We start from the raw sequence: 16,431 nt of genomic DNA on the forward strand, positions 1-16,431 counted from the left end.
TCAAACTATTCTGAACAATGCCGATCCCATTTGATGAAAAGTTTTTCTTCCTCCCAAAGAGGGAGTTTTGTAGGTTTGTGCAAAATACAGCAACACAGTAGGACTTCCCTGCTGAAATACACAAACACGAATCTATCCACTGTGTTATTGCTCAATCAGGAAGAGATCAAGAAAGCGAGAAAAGATGCAGTAACTATGCAATGTGTAAGAACCACTTCCTAAATGTCAGAAGCACACACCATTGTTTATCACCGAACAGGACTAAAGGTAAAAACTCCCAAGCATGAGGCGGAAGGACCGTCTCCAAAGCCTGCTGGAGGCAGAACTCAGAGGAGCTGGCCATACCTAGTCCATGGCAGCCAGAAGCCAGTGCAAAACAACAGCACTTTCCCTGCATAACCGAGACCCACAGGGTCCTGTGCACCTTCTGGCCACTGCTACCAGCTGACGAACCCTGCTCGGACCAGCACAGTTAATCTAAGCCTGGCAATCACCACAGCAGTGAGCTGACACAACACCTACTATAAAAAAAAATAAATAAAATGTAGTGCATGCATATTTTAAATTGAGTTTCCACAAAACCTTTTGGAATTAATTTTACCCTTTTCTGTAACTACCACGTGGGTAGCCCCACTGAAGCAGGTAGGTTAGCACTTGTTAGGGGTAAGGCATTTTACATAGATGGTAAGCATTGCAGTGAGAACAGAAACAGTCCTACTGGCTCACTGACTGAGTCGAAAAAGCAGCAATTTGAGTCAGTCTGATGTGTTCAGTGAATGGTGTCACTGCCTTGTCACCCTGAGCTGGACTTTCTGTCAACTGTCTTGAAAGCAGAAGTTCTAGGCCATCTTCATGCATGAACAAAAACTCGGGTCCTGTCCACACAGACCTAAATCAGAGATCCAAAGATCCATTCACGTCGTACCACGCCTTCATTACCTGAGTCACCACACATATGCTTGCTGTCATTTTCTGTGCTGTTTCATTCCAGTGTATGCCTGTGTCTAACCTGGGCTGGTATGGGTCATCTCAAATGTCTAATCCACACAGCAGCTATTTTCAATTGATGTTCACTGCTATAAGTGTTTGACAGACAGACAGCTGTTTGGCTGAACAGGCTAGGTTGGTCAGGTTTTTTAAGTGATGCAATCGACTTCTGTCATGTCTCCACCTCTCTCAAAACTTTAAGACTGCCCAGCTGGAATCATGTGAAATGTACAACTTGCTTTTGCTGAAGTTCAGTGAAACTTGTACACACCTGCCACCCAACTCCTTGCTAGAGCTGAACAGTCACCTCAAGTCACCTGGAGGACCAACTTTATCAACTGTAACAGTATCCTGCAGTGTTCAACTTACATGAACTGTAGGCAGAAATAAAAAAGTTATTCTTACTGATCCCTGCATTCAGTATTTGTAATCTGCTTTGTAGGATGTAGGACATGCTCTGGATGTCCTTAAGAAGTCATGCATGGCAAGTTTTATTTACACACATTGTGACAATACCAAGTTTTACAACAGCACACAGATTCACTAGCAGAAACACTGTAGCCTGTGGATTTCCAGTGACTTCAGCTGGACTGAGTCGCCTCTTCTGACAGACACTGATGGTGAGTAAGAGGCCTCTTGACAAACATTAAAACATCTAGTAAGGCTGACTACTTCCCTGTATATCTTTCTAAAGGTGGTTTGTTTGTTTTTTTAATGCCATAAGAAATAGTCACATCTGTAATATGGTTTTGATAAGGCTGCTTTTAACAAGTTTCCCATAGTGACGTGGAAAGAAACAACTGAACAGCAAGGGAAATGCTATGCATTGAAAAGAAAAAAAAAAAAAAAAAAAAGGAATTAGTCTTGAAAATGAGCTTAGTGCACTTGTTTGTTTTTAGAGCCTTGGGATTCAAATAGGAAACATGGAGGAAAATCTTTTGGTCTTCAGTGAAAGTCACAGACTGATATTCACGTAAAACCAGCAGTCAGACCTTTGGCGATACCTAATATTGTCCGAGTCACAACATGCCTTCACATATCAAAACTAGTGTGACAGCTGCAACATATCTCATGTGAATCACTTCAAACTCAGGCAAATTTGCCAAACTGAAAAATACAAACCACAGTTGTATTAGAACAAAACATACAGTCTGTGATCATCATTCTCTACTCTTACTCTGTAACTTCATACAGCACACACTTTTTGGAGCAAATCTTTTCAAGCAGTTCATTTAAAAAAAAAAAATAAAATCTAGCTGCCAAAACATTACCTGTGCATATCTACGATACAGTACTAGAAGATCTAACCAGGCATCAAAACAGGCTTCACTTTTTCTTCAGCTACAATTACAGGCTACTTTACATTGTCTTTTGAGTTGGTTGGTCTATCTAGACTATGTTATCACTAAGGTAATTTAAAAAAAACAAACAAATTGAAAATCTTAAACCCGTATCAAAACTGCCGAGCGTATTGACAGTCAAAGAAGAGTGAGACACACAACAAAGTAAAGTGCAATGCAATGGCACCGGAAAAAACAATACTCCAAGAAACGACAACCCTACACTTGCATGCAGCTCCTGAAAAGGTTTTCATTCGTGCTCGTATCTGAAGTTGACAAGTGCGAGGCTCGGGCACAAAGGCGGCTGTGCATGCCTTCGCAGGAGCGCCCTGCGGGCTCCAACCCCAAGTTTCTCCCCGCCAGGTCCTGGGCTCGCCCAGAGCGACCCCGGGCGCTGGCCCCGGTTCCCTGCCGCAGACCGGCGGGGCCCGAAACCCAGTCGGGTGCGACAAGCGAGCGGGTCCCGCCGCGCCTCACGGAGCGGGCCCGGCCCGGCCCGCTGCGGCCCGGCCCCGCGCCTCACGGGGACGGCGGCCACCGCCGCGCCGCCCTGTGCCCGGCCCGGCTCTGCCCGCGGGTGGGGTCGACTCGGGACGGCCCGGGGCCCCCCGCCCCCTCCCTCCCTCCGCGGGGGCGGCCCCGGGGACCGCGCCGCCGCCGCAGCGCCGGCAGCAAACATGGCGGCCGCGGCCCCTTTAAGCCCGGGCGGGCCGGCGCCGCCGCCGCCCCCGCCAGCGCGGCCGCCCGCTGCCCTCACCTTCAGTCTGTTCCATTCTAACTGCCCCCGCCGCGTCCACCCAGCCCAGCGGAGACAAAGGCCGGCGGCGGGGGCGGCGGCGGCGGGCTTCCCCGCCTCCTTCCGCAGCAGCAGGCCGCGACGGAGCCCCGGCCTCGATTTCCGCGCCCCCGCCGCTGGCGCCGGGCTCCGCCCCGGGAGGCCGCCCGCCCCCCCACCGCCCGCTCCCGGCCGGTGCGGCCAAGGGGAGGCGCTCGGCGGGGCGCGGGCGGGCGCGGGCGACCGCTGGCGGCGGGGGAAGGCGGCGCTCCGTGCCGCTCTGCCCGGATCCCGGCCCCGCTTGCGCGCCCTCCGCCTCCGCCCCCCCCCCCCGCCCGCCGCCGCGCACTGCGCAGGCGCACGCGCAGGCGCCGCCACCGCCCCCCGCACCCCCATTGGCCGCCCGGACGGCGCCCGCCGCAAGGCACGACGGGAGCTGTAGTCCCGCGGGCCGGCCCGTTCCCAGCAGCCAGGCCTCTACAGCCACAGTCCCCCGAAGCGCACGGCCTGCCCCGGGTGCAAGAGAACCCCTGGCGGGTGTCGCCGAGGCACCGGGCCGCTGGGACGGGCTCCTCGCCGCGTTCCCGACAGCGGCAAAGCGTGTGGCCCGCTAGCCAAACACCCAGCGCGTGGGCCCGCATGGGCCAGCGTGGTGGGGGGACGTCGGTGCCCCGGCTGGCCCCGCTGCGAGTGCAATGACGGCTGCGGGCACCGAATGTTGGGTACAGGCACGCGGTCCTGCAAAGGCCAGCGCATGCCGAGGCATTACTGACCCCACCAAGCTGCCAAACCGGGCCGTGTGTTTGCACCACCGTTAGGAAACGGGCACAGCCCAGGCGAGGCGTACCATGCGTTTAATTAGGCCCAGGCGGCATGAGGCCTGGGAACAAAAAACATTCTGCAATCTGTCTTGCAGGGTCTAGGTCTAGCTCCTGAGGTTTGGCATCTGGGTTGGATTGAGAAAGAAAATGCTGTCATCCTCAGTAGTTTCTAATCCTATTTTGGCTGGAAAATTATGCATTGTGATGTTTGCAATTAATTCCCCTCCTCCACAACCCTCAAGTCTTTCTTTTGCAGAAAACACAACTGAAGTGCGCACAGTAAATCTTTTCTGCAGCAAAAACATTAACACGCAAGGAAAAAAAAAAAAAGGAAAATGGAAATGGAAAGCAAGAAAAGCACAAGGGAATGGAAAGTAAATAAGATGGGAAGATAAGATGACATCTATTATTAGGAAAGGAAAAAAGAAGTCAGATAAACCAAGAAGATTTAGGTAGAGAGACATGACACAACACGAAAGAGGAAGCTTAAGAGATACGAGCCTTCTGAGTCACTGAGCAATGATTTCTAAATTCACAGCTTTTCCCATTGCCCAGAAAGCAGGGGCTCAGAGCCCACAGCGAGGCAGTGTGTGTCTTGGGGGGGGGGGGGGGGGGGGGGGGGGGCAGGAATTGCTATAATAAAGTGAATTTAAGAAGCAATCTTAATCGTCCTCCTTAAATACAATATGGCAGAAAAAATGGAGGTGACCTAGAAAAGGCTTTCTCTCTCTCTTCTCCCTTCTGTAAATTCTAAAAGCCTAATATTATGCATTAATATTAAGGTCAATATTAATATATGGGAGGTCCTGATGCTCCTGCAGCTGAAGTAGTCAAGGGATGACAATATATTTTTTTTCCGATTCCTTCTGACAACTAACAAACATTTTGACAGGAATTAAGTTTTCCCCCCTTTTTTCTCTTGTTCAATTTTCTTTCACATTACCTTTTCCTGCTCCTGGTATTTGTTACTGGAAATGATCTGCTGGCTGGAAAATGGCACACTGCGCTAAAGCTATGAGCAGGATGAAGGAAGCGCCGCGACAGCAACTTCACCGTTCTTAGTCCCTGAGGAAGGCTGGATGATTTGTGCAGTGTCCAGCACAGAACACAAAATAAGGGAAACATAACGCACCGCTTTGCTTACTCTGTGCAAGGACTACAACACATAACCAGCTATGTACAATCGTGGTAATGCGTGATCCTTGCCAGGATCGCCCCTCAGCCTGCACTGGGGAACCTGTGGGTGCTTGACCCCAGCCCTCGGGAAAAGCCCTTCGGTTGCTCCGCAGGCACTTGGGACCTCACTGCCAGGCTCCACATTTCCAGCTCCAGGAGATCATCCCACATGGTTCAAGCCAACGAGCAACCACAGCTCTATCTGTAACAGACCCCAGCATTCCTTATACGCCACACAATTGAGTGCTTTACAATAACCCCAACGACGTATGCAAGAGAAAACAATATTCTCGAACAATCAAAGAGATGGTGAATTCTCCCTGAAGAATGTTCCCCTTAAAACACAGCATGCTAATCACTTCCAGAAGCTGTGCCCCAAATCGTGCTGCCTGTATGCTTCAGAACAGTTCAGAACCAACACCTGTTCCTGGACAAATGATCTGTGCCTGGTGCCATTCCCAAAAAGAAGGGGTGGTGTTGCTAAGGGGGCTCTGAACAGCAGCGCAGAAGCTGCAGCTCTCTAACACAGCAGCATCAAGGAGGGGCTCTGACTGCCCTCACCACTTAAATGACTTTCCTAAAGACTTTCCCCCCAGCTTAACACAGCAATAGAGCATCCATGTATCAGTCTCCTTTGAAACACAAGTGTCTAGCCCTCGCTCAAGCAGGAAAAACTCCTGAAGACATGATCTAAATGTGTTTTAATCACAGTTTTGAACACCATGAAAACCAGAAGGTAAATAAGCACATCCAGCACACCCTGGTCTGCATTGTCTTAGAAGCCACCTCATGAATTCACATTGAAATACACCTCTGAGGAGATGAAATCAGCATTTCCAAGATCTTGAAAGCTGGAGTCCTACCACAGTAACACAGATCTCCCACTTCAGCATGAGGAACAAAGGACACCTTCCTGAGCTGGGTTCAGAGCCCAGGAGCTTGTGCTTGCCTGCTCATCTAGTTTTAATTTCCTTTCCTATTCTGTCACTTCCTCAAGCAAGAGCCTCTCCCAAGGGGAGAAAAGAAACAAACAAACGAAAACTCTCCTCTGCGATCCTAAGGAACGTGGTTTACCACAACCAACTCCGGCATAACAAAGCACACAGGAATTAAATTGTACCATTACATGGACTGCATTAACAATGCAGAAATGGCTCTGACAGTAAAAAAGTGTTTGGATTAATGGTGGAGTTTGTTTTTTTTTTTCATGATTTAAAGAAACTGGAGACCAGTCCTTTATGGGAAACATGTTTTCCAACCGAACAAAAACACAGCAACACACTGACAGCTCTGGTGGCAGACCTCGGGATCTTTCTGTCCCCCTTTCTTACCCATCTTTCCCAATTTTATTTCCTACTTTTTAAAATATTGTTCATTTGTTTTGGCACCCATTAGTGAAGTTGCCAAAGGGCTACAAATGTTTTCCATTGTGGGCAATAAAATGTTTTTTCCCCACTTGTTCCTCAAACACAGAAAACATTTCAAGAGGCCAAGTCTCCTGTTACCTACTGAGAATGTTTCCCCAGCTGCCTACATGTTTCATCAGATCCACAGACCCAAAGTATTTGTCTCAAACACGTCAGGGCTTGAAAGTCTGACACCCAATTCCATGCAAAGCTGTTCTCAGGCGATAACACACAAAAGGAGACTCTACTCTTACGTGCCCTGTCATACACACAGCTGCTCAGAATATGTTCTACTCTATATATAGATAAAAATTGTAATCACTTAAACAGGAACCTTTCACATAAATACAAGGGCTTGTTCCATACAAAAAAATTAAGGAATACTATCAGCGTTTTGCTGGATAGTGTGGGCTGCCTGTTGCAGACTGCCAAGCTACGGATGGCATTTTCCCCTTTTGAAAACCCTATAAATGCACCAGGAAACACCTGACACGGCCACCAATGAAGCAACACTTTACTGTGCGAGTGAACTGCTTAACAAGCTCTCTTACCTTTCGCCAGGACTCCAGCCAAGGCTTCGAGGAATGCAGCAGGCACGCGGAGCAGAACCAGAGAGTCCCTTCCAGCCATGAGCCCGCCTCCGTGCATGGCTCCCGGTTTCTCTCCTGCTCTCCAGGTGCTACATAAATAACAATGAAAAGGCACAGGTGAGGATCCACCACCAGCCGAGCTCCTCCAGCCTCACTGATCGGGCAGGAGAGCAGCCACCCCTGGGAGTGCGCTGTGGCTGCCTGCGGCAGAACTAACGAAAACCAATGTAATGAGCGGCAGAAAGGATGAGACCCCAGGCCCCTGCAACCCCCAGGCCCTACTGTAGGCCTCACTGCGGGCCCCACTAGAGGCATCAGGCCCAGAGGCCGGCCTAGTCCCTGTCAGGGGCTCCCGTCTCCCCAGACCGGAGCCGAGCGCGCCCTCTTGCCACCCTTCCCTACGTCACGCACCACCCCAGTGCCTCGCGATGGCGTCACGCACCGGCCCATGACATCACCCTTCAAGGCCCGCCCTCTATCACGTCGGCGCCTCGGCTCTCGCACCCAATGAGCGGCTCTTCCGGAGGGCACCTCGGGTCAAGCCCCGCCCCTCCCCGCTCCCATTGGGTGACCTCCGGCACGGCCGCAGTCCTGTCTTCTGATTGGCTCCCGCCGAAGGGGCCGTGACGCAACGCGATGGCGTGATGGAGAGGGGACCATAGAGCGCCGCTCGCCGGGCTAGAGCGCCGCGGGCAGGGCGCGATGGGACGGCCCGGGAGGACTGGGGCTGCGGCCGGGCCCCTGGCGGGGAGCGGGGCGGGGCGGGGCAGGGCGGTGGGCACCGGCCCTGGGGTGGCGCAGCCGACGGCCGGGGAGGGACCGCGGCGCCGGGGGAGCTGCGGGGAGCCCCGCGGTGCTAGCCCCGGCGTGGCCCGCTCGGCAGCCCGCAGGTCCCGCTAGCAGCCGCTGCACGGGCACACCGGGGATGTGCCCGCTGCGCGGGCCGCAGCGCTCCCCGCCCGCTCCCCCAGGCTCCCCGGCCGCCGCGCCGTGCTGCTGGCGCTGAGCGCCCCGCCGTTGGGCGCCATGGCGGCCTGCAGCTGCAGCGCGCTCCTCGCTGCCGCCAGGCCCAGGTAAGGCGCGGGGCGGGCGCGGCGGGGCGAAGGCGCAGCAGCCTGGGGGAGACCGCCCCGAAGGCAGCGGGGGGCTCCCTGGCGCCGTAACGCTTGTCTGGAGCGATTTATTTATGGCGGCTGGTCTGTTCCGCCGTGTCCTGGCGTACACGCTCAGTGCATTATCAGCCTTATCAAACAAAAAAAATCAGCGCATTATCAAACCAGAGTGCTTCTACAAAAGATTACCGGGCTAAACGTGAGAAGTACAAAGTTTGATTTATCTAAAACTAAAGGATTTCAACAGCTGTCATAACACACAGCAGCCCGCGAGGTCTTGGCTCTTCTAGGAAAAGAGATCGGGCTCTCTGACCCCTTGTCTCTCCCCGGTGCACAGCCTGCCTTTTCCAGCTGAGGCTGCTGGGGGAGGGAGGGGGCAGGAAAACAGAGAACTCCGTTCTAGAGAGGGGAAGGGGCTTTGGTTTTTCTCTGTTTGCAACTGGGAAATTTTAGCTAGTGCAATCGGGTTGAAGGGCTTCCCAGAGACAGTCTGAAGTCTTGAGTTATTCTCCCTCAAGAGAAAAGTTGTTAGTGGGGGACAAATGCTTGGTATTTTATCCACTACTGAAGGATCAGAATCTCAGATTCTGAAGCGTCTACAAGATTGATTTAACGAGATTCATTTGGCACTAAGAATATTAGTTTGTGTGTAATGCCGAGGTACCTAAGCCACAGTGTACTATTACTTGCTTAAATACCTCTCCAGTTTCAGAGGCTCCCATCTTCTTGCGTTCTCCAATTCTCCATACACTCCAGCTGTTGCTTTTGTCCAATTAGTGGATTCTCATTTAAACCAGACTTGCATAAGAGCCTCTGAAAACCTGCCATCACCGCACTGTGCGCGGTTGGGCTTTGGCCTGCCTCCCTCACCGGCTAACATTGTGCGAACGTTTCACATGTCCACCTGCTTGCATCAGGAGCTCCAAGACGAACCTCCGCCCCACCGAAGCACTGTAAAGCAGGGCACTAAGCCTGCTAAAACTCCAGCAAAACAAGTCGTAGAGGCTGCCGGGGGGAAAAAGTCTTTACGCCAAAAAGTTGTGGATGAACTGAAACATTATTACAATGGATTCCACTTGCTCTGGATTGACACTAAAGTGGCTGCCAGGATGGTGTGGAGGCTGTTACATGGTCAGGTCCTCACTAGGAGGGAGAGACGAAGGGTAAGTGCCAGACATACAAACACCTTGCTAAAACAATATATTAAAAGGCTTACTGTAATGAAAGAAGCTTAGCCACCCAGTTTCCACACTTCTTTGGAATACTTTTTTTTTGTCTGTCTGGTTAAATAATAATTTCTGCTGTGCTCTTTTCTGTACAGTTGATGAGAACCTGCGCAGACCTCTTCCGCCTAGTTCCCTTCCTGGTGTTTGTTGTTGTCCCCTTCATGGAGTTTCTGTTACCTGTATTCTTGAAGCTCTTTCCTGAAATGCTGCCGTCGACCTTTGAGACAGAGTCAAAAAAGGTTTGTGCCCTTCCTGAAGATGTAGACTGTATATTCCAGCTCGCTAGCACATCTGTACATCTGCATAAAGAGCTGTCGTTTCCTGCCTGCTGCTGTAAATGAGTGCCAGCCTCATATGCATGTCTAGGTCAGGCAATCCTAGCTTATTCCTATACAGTACAGCAGAATTTGAAGATTGTACTGTAAAGAGTGATCAGTAGGAAAGTGCACAGCAATTTCATTTTCTACAGTAACCAAACTTTCATTGCGCGCTTTCAGTGCTGACATCTTATTTCTTCACTTTCTGAGAATCCCCTCCCTTCTGGTTTTCAAGTGGAATTTCTAATTATGTTTTATTTCCTAAATGAAGGAAGAAAAGCAGAAAAAGAAATTAAATGCAAAGCTAGAGTTAGCAAAGTTCCTGCAGGAGACCATTGCAGAGATGGCCAAAAGGAACAAAGCAGACACAGGACAAGGAAAACAATTCTCCACTTACGTGCACCAGGTAAAATGGGCTGTGCTGGGGATGACAGCAATAGGACTTACACCAGCCTTAGTGCTGTTATTTTGAGCAGATAATATGGGATTTGTACGATTGCAGAGTATCTGCCAGCGCAGAGCTGTCCTGTCAGGTGTTACTGTTAACTGGATACCCTCTTGCAGCTAATAGGCTGCTGACACTGGCTTTTGACCCCATCTGTCAGAGCTGTTTATACAGACGAGCATTTCCAGCCTGGAACAACAGTGAAAGTTTTACACTGTGAAATCCTTCAAGTGGCCACTCAAGAGCACTGCTTTGCTTCGGCTTTTTAACTACATCATTCTGTTTCCAGCAAGAGATGGGAATACCGGTGTGAGAAACAGGGAGGGCTTCTTCTTTTTAGAGGGGGAAGAGGATTCAGAAACTATTGTGCTGTTCAGGTTTGGCTTTTGGCCTCGATGCCTCTGCTTTGTTTAGATTCGTCACACCGGCCATCAGCCCAGTACCCAGGAGATCGTACGCTTCTCCAAGCTCTTTGAGGATGAGCTGACCCTGGAGCACTTGGAACGACCGCAGTTAGTGGCTCTTTGCAAATTGCTTGAGCTGCAGCCCATTGGCACCAACAACCTGCTCCGCTTTCAACTTCTGCTGAGACTCAGAACTATCAAGGCAGATGATGAAGTAAGTTTAAAATAGCACAGATGACACTGCTTTGGTGGAATGCATGCTTTTTGCAATCTCAGGTTCTGCCCTCTGAATCACTGCCTGCTTTATGCAAGGCACTGCCCACACTCAGTCCTTAGATGTGAAGTTTAATACTGATGGCAGTCAGATTCTCCACATGAGAGATTCCAGGAAAAAGCAGAATGAGATTCTACCTGCACCCTTGCTGCGTTTGGTGAGCCCAAATGAGTGTGGCACTGCAGAGATTGTCACTCTTTAGAACACCCTCGTATTTTTACTCTGGAGTCATACTAACTTGTAAAAAAAAGAGAAGTTCCAATTCTGGAATAAATGGCATATGGAAATGCCAGACTTTAACCAACTGAATTCAGTATGAGTATATAATGTGACTGGATTTATCTAGCCTGGAGAAGGCAGAGGGAGAATCTGCTTGCTGTTTTCAACTGCCTAATGGGGTTACTTAGAAAACAAAACCAGCCTTACAGATGCATAGTGAAAGGACAACAGGTAGTGGTCTTAAGTTGCAGCAAGGGAAATTCCAACCTGGTAAGAAAATTAAAATCAATGAGGGGTAAACAGTGGAACATGTTGTCTAGAGGTTGTGAAATCCCATCCCTAGAGAGGCGCAAAGCATAAATGGAAAAGACTGAGCAATATAGAGAAACTTCTAAGTTAACCCTCTTTTGAACAGCAGGTTGGACTGGGGACCTCGAGAAGTCCCTTCCAGCCTACATTTTATGTTTGTGTAGGAACTGCAACTTGAAATGGTGTTAAGAATCTATTATGACACAGAGGAAAGACTGGAAAAGTTCTTGCTAGTAAGAGGTAACTAGTTCTGAAAGGCATGTGCAACTAACCACAGCCTCAGCTTTAAAGCTTGCTATCTTGACAATTCTCAGGGTTGTCTGCCTTTGAGTGAATTCTTCAAATCTGTAGCATCACATGTAAAAGAGAAATTGTCAGTAATTGAGGCAGGGGTTGGACACAGAACAAAATGATCAGGACCAAAGTTTTTCATCCTCTGTAGCTGAAGACTGTCATCTTTCAAGGACAGAATGAATTATCTACAGCAGGGGTCCTCAAACTACAGCCCACGGGCTGGATACGTCCCCCCAGGGTCCTCAATCCAGCCCCAGCCCCCTGCCCCCCCCCCCGGGGGTTGGGGGGGAAACCAAGCAGCCGCAGATGACTGTCTGCTACTTCATCTGTGCACCAGCCCCCTGTTCAAGAAGTTTGAGGACCCCTGATCTACAGCATCATTTCCATCTCACCTTTGTATTGGTATGACTTTATGCATGCTTACCTAGAGATATTTCTTTGGTCTGAAGCTCATCAGTTACATCAGGGTTTTGGTTTACTCTGTGCCTAGGTAGGAACATTCCTTTTTGTTTCAGATGATTGCCAAGGAAGGAGTCAATGGCCTAAGTGTGTCTGAACTGCAGAGTGCATGCAGAGCCAGAGGAATGCGATCGTTGGGTCTCTCAGAGGAGCAGCTAAAGGAACAGCTCACACAGGCGAGTATGCTCTGGTCTGCTCTTGTTTGACAAGATTTCTCCTAGGACAGAGTGGCATGCACTGTTCGGTTCAGATTGAGCAGGCATAGTTTTGCTAAGAATTCATGCAGGTGGATTCTCACCTGCATAGCTGAGCATTAAGGCATATAGTATCCAGATTATGTCTTAGACTAAAGAGAAAACCAAGTAGCATCAGGATCAGTAGGAGCAAGACGAAGTTGGGAGGGGAGCAGAATATGTTTTAAGCTTCTGAAGTAGCCAAGACTTGCAGCAGAGCTAACACTAGTCTTACAAGCATTCAGAGAGATTACAGACACTGCTGTAGATGCTGTATTTCAGATAAGCTGTAGGTAATTCAAAGCATTTGGCTTTCACTGCTGGCTGTTTGTCAGTAGTGGTGGTGATACCTCACTAGTAGCTGGAAACTTCCTCTAGTGTGTGTTCCATCAGGTATTCTTACCTCTTCAAAACTCTTTCTTCTCATTATGGTAACTTAAAGCTGTGTTAGGCAAACTCAAGGCAGCTTTAAGATCTTTAAGGACAAAGAGTGCTATATAAATAAGTACTGACATAGAGCTGATATGAAATAACTTTTCCTTCTGTTTTCTTCTAACAGTGGCTGGATCTGCATTTGAAAGAGAATGTTCCACCTTCTCTGCTCCTGCTTTCCCGTGCCTTGTACTTAATAGATATAAAGCCACAATCTGTTCCAGTTCCACAAAGTAAGGTGAGTTGTTTGAATAGAACTTTTGGGTTAATAGTTTAACCATTATGCATTATAAAGGTGAAGCATTGTGACGTGAATCTTGTTCTTTGGTTCTCGAAGTGGACTGATGTTATAACTGTGCTGAACTGTGTGTTCTTCCGTAGATAGGTGAAACCGCTGAAATAGTGACATCCGTCCTTGAAGGTCAAGAGACCCTAATGGATCCTGCTCCCATTGTACAGGGAAGAAAGGTTAGGAAATAGTGGTCTACAAGTAGGAAAATGAGTCTGTAGTGCTGTAATCTTTGGGAGGAGCGTCTGAACAAACCTTTCCACAGCTGGACAAAACCCAGCATTTGACACATTATGATACAATGTGCACGTTGATGTTATGTGCACAGAGCACATAAGCACTGTATATTTTTCATGATGTACATGTTTTTGCCTGATGGCCTCACAGCTGCATACTCTGACTTAAGAGACAATGGAAGGGTGCTGAGATCTGCTGTGGCACAGCTTGTCCTGTTGTTGGGTAGTAACAGCTGGTTATTCAATACCATGTTCCTAGCTTTCAGCTAGAAGAGCACTCACAAGCTTCTAAGCTGCTTTAGCCACGTAAATACAGAGACTTCGATGCAGGGATGTTTAGCTCAGAGAAGCCAGTTAAAGTTGACTTGTTTTCAGCTCTCCTAGTGGACTTGGGCTGAGTTGTCTGGGACAAAAAGAGTCAAGATCGCTAGAGTAAGAAAGCCAGAGCATATGGTTCTCAGCATAAGGCTGAAGCTATTTCCTTAGATTAGTCCAAGCTGCTAAAAGCAGCAACAGAAAATGAAGGAGAATACTGTGTCAACTACTAGAAGTATTTCCAAATGGCTCTGTTAAATTTGCGTAGGGGAAATGACAGAAATGCTGACATACAGCTTTTGCAAACGTGCATTGCAGGGAACAGCCTTACCTAGAAAGGAGAAGGGACTGTACAGAGTCTAGCTAGAGCTTTGTTTTCTGAAAGGGTTCTGTAACTTAAAGCTGCTTTTTCCTTAAAGAATGAAGAACTTGTGTCTCAGCCAACAGAGAAATTGCCAGTCTCGGAAGTGTTAGTTAAGCCTCCCTCACGAGAGGTAAGCTTGTCAAAATTCTTAGACCTTCCAAAGGAGATTGTTCTTTACAGAACTTACAGACAAACTGGAAATTTATGCTACAAGATGTGAATATTGAGTTCAAGGAGTGACTGAAGAAATTGTGGATGAGAACTGCATGGGGGGCTGTTAAATGCAGAAATACAACATGTGACTGAGAGGCTGCAGTCAAACTGGGGAAGGTAGCGGAGCTTTGTGGGAAATGTGTGTCCATTCCTTGTGGTCTTCGTAATAATCTTGCTTTGGACCACTAGGTTAGACCAGTCTTCTGTCAGAAGTGTTAAGTGCCATTTTGTATCTGTAAAGACAAGTCACTGTAGAAATGTGTTTTTGCTCTTTTCTTTCTGTGAATACTTGATTTTGGTTTAGCTGCTTATGTCTACATCTAGGATGCCCACTTAAGGCAAGTTTGGGAGTCCAGACTGACATTTTACCAACAGGAGAATGTTCCTTTACCCTGAAGAACTGTGTTCTTAGTCAGCTGTTACTCTCCAGGGCAGCTTCCCGTAGTAAATGGGAAGATAGCCTTCTTCAAAAAAGGTGTTGAATTTCAGGAAGCGTTTGTATTGGTGCTGCCTAAAAGCTGCCACTTTCTCTTACACCTAGACCAAAATGGAAGCATCTCAGAGCAGCAAGGCCGGTGCCAATGGAGTCTAGCCTGAAACCAGCGAGGACTGTTTTAACGCTGGGAGGGAAGAGCTTTCGTCTCTGCACCTCCTTAAAAGAGAAGAGTGATTTTCCAGGAGGCCACGAGCAGGTGTCAGCAGCCCTCAGGGGCCTCTCCCTATTCCAAGCTTATTAGCAACTAGGCCGTGCTGAGGCTACCTGGATATCTTCTGTACTCATCCCCTACCCCAGCCATTTTAACTTATGTTGTAAATATTTTAATAACCATGCTACTGTCTGTGCTGTTACTGAACAGGTGTTTGTGCTCTTAAACCTTAGGAAAGGCAGCTTTTTCATTGTCATAAAGACCTGGGCACAGAATGAGCTAGGCTGGAAGTCCAGTAAAGCCTGTTCCACATTTTGAAATCCTGTGCAGGAACATACCCACATATCCAGGGCTCGCAGGTTGTCTTGCTGCTGCAGCTTTACAAGCTCAGGCTCTTGATCCTAGTTAGTGTGATTTAACCAATAACTAGTGCACAGAGTGACCCATGTAGCCATCGTATTTCAGTCACACTTATAAACGGAGGACCAGCACTCTCCTCAGGGGTGTGGCTGAACTTTACTGTTCAGAAAGACTTAACAGCTTGCTGGACTTGCAGAGCGGTGAAGGGGACAACTTCCACTGTGTGAGCATTTGCATTCATCAATAAGAGCTGCAACAGGTGCCAGACACTGTTGCAGAAGGCAGAGACTTGCATTTTTAGGGTCCCACTGGGTTGTGTGAGTTAGCAACCTGGGGACCCACACACATTTCCCAAGTCTGGTGTAAGACTTGGTTGAAATTTTATCAGGCTCAGAACTTCACATCAGCAAGTGCTCTCAGACTTACTATACTTTACAAAATAATTCTTTACAACACTCCAGTGTTGACTGGGTTTTTTTGGTATCCAGAGGAGGATACTGAAAAGCTGTTTTTAGCATTTGTAATTTTCTTACTTCGTCCTACGTAAATGTTCAAAAATTACTCACATCATGGATTTTAAATATGTATATTTATACTCACTGTAAAATTAAAGTTAGACTTGGTGCTAAGTAGAATGAAATGTCTTTTCTAGAGGTCAGACAGCCTTTAGAACAATCAGACTCAAAAAAAGCCAGTCATCTCAAGGTCAGGTGTTTGAGCACTTTAAACATGTGACTTCAGGCTCTTACTAGCAATGTAGAAAGAGCTTGCAGAAGACAGCTGCTGTTGTACTGTGTTCTTAGCTCTGTACCTGCACCCCTGCCTTGTTAGTACAGGCAGTATCCCATGCTGAATATTTGTGTTTAACTGGTGGCTAGTAAACGAGAACAAATGCTTCAATAAAATAACCCCATTGCTCAAGTGTTACTCCTGCCTCTGTGTAGCACAGCTGAGATGTCGCTGGTGCCGTTACTTCGCTGGCTGAGACAGAATAGCCTTTGGCTGCTTGTCTGTTTAACAGAAGCCTCGTCTCCAACGCTGATTGTTGCTGTTACTTGAACAGAACTGTGACCTAACATCGGCCGAGCCTGCTTCATCTAGAAAAGCAGTTTGTCCCCTGAAGAGCTGAGTACGAATGTTGTTCAGTGCGAGGTTTCACTGGTGTTGAGCACCAAGACTAGAGTGAAG

The 16,431-nt window shown here is 48.5% G+C and overlaps 2 protein-coding genes across 9 annotated transcripts in view; one reads left to right on the plus strand and one right to left on the minus strand.

Annotated features, from left to right (window-relative positions):
• Positions 1–7,593, minus strand: part of NSD3 (nuclear receptor binding SET domain protein 3) — a 52,497-nt gene extending 44,904 nt beyond the window's left edge. The window contains exons 1-2 of one of the 6 annotated variants that reach the window (XM_037371767.1): positions 7,538–7,593; positions 7,057–7,184 (exon numbers count right to left, since the gene is read on the minus strand). The gene's annotated coding sequence lies outside the window, so the exon portion shown is untranslated. Of the gene's footprint in view, positions 1–3,084; positions 3,327–7,056; positions 7,185–7,506 lie in introns of those variants that run through there. The other 5 variants (XM_037371766.1, XM_037371764.1, XM_037371769.1 and 2 more) reach the window with 5 other exon arrangements.
• Positions 7,594–7,781: 188 nt separating this feature from the next.
• On the plus strand, positions 7,782–16,170 carry LETM2 (leucine zipper and EF-hand containing transmembrane protein 2). Of its 3 annotated transcripts, none has more exons than XM_037371727.1 (10): positions 7,783–8,168; positions 8,914–9,370; positions 9,529–9,672; positions 10,022–10,156; positions 10,610–10,813; positions 12,211–12,330; positions 12,947–13,057; positions 13,201–13,287; positions 14,079–14,153; positions 14,541–16,170. In XM_037371727.1, the coding sequence occupies exons 1-10, from the start codon at positions 8,122–8,124 to the stop codon at positions 14,571–14,573; spliced, it is 1,413 nt and encodes a 470-aa protein (XP_037227624.1). In that variant the 5' UTR covers positions 7,783–8,121; the 3' UTR covers positions 14,574–16,170. The 3 variants fall into 3 exon arrangements, with proteins under 3 accessions (XP_037227620.1, XP_037227624.1, XP_037227621.1); XM_037371724.1 differs by having other exon boundaries at positions 7,785–8,168; positions 14,778–16,170; XM_037371723.1 differs by lacking the exon at positions 14,541–16,170 and having other exon boundaries at positions 7,782–8,168; positions 14,079–14,516.
• The last annotated feature ends 261 nt before the right edge of the window (positions 16,171–16,431 follow it).

Source organism: Falco rusticolus, chromosome 20, assembly GCF_015220075.1.
Source record: "Falco rusticolus isolate bFalRus1 chromosome 20, bFalRus1.pri, whole genome shotgun sequence".
Lineage (NCBI taxonomy): Eukaryota > Metazoa > Chordata > Aves > Falconiformes > Falconidae > Falco > Falco rusticolus.

Excerpts from the sequence above, each read along its gene's own strand:
- LETM2 (XM_037371723.1), top strand. The coding sequence starts at position 8,122 with ATGGCGGCCTGCAGCTGCAGCGCGCTCCTCGCTGCCGCCAGGCCCAG. Across the intron at positions 12,331-12,946 it reads TAAAGGAACAGCTCACACAG|TGGCTGGATCTGCATTTGAA; the intron begins GCGAGTATGCTC and ends TTCTTCTAACAG. Across the intron at positions 13,058-13,200 it reads TTCCAGTTCCACAAAGTAAG|ATAGGTGAAACCGCTGAAAT; the intron begins GTGAGTTGTTTG and ends GTTCTTCCGTAG.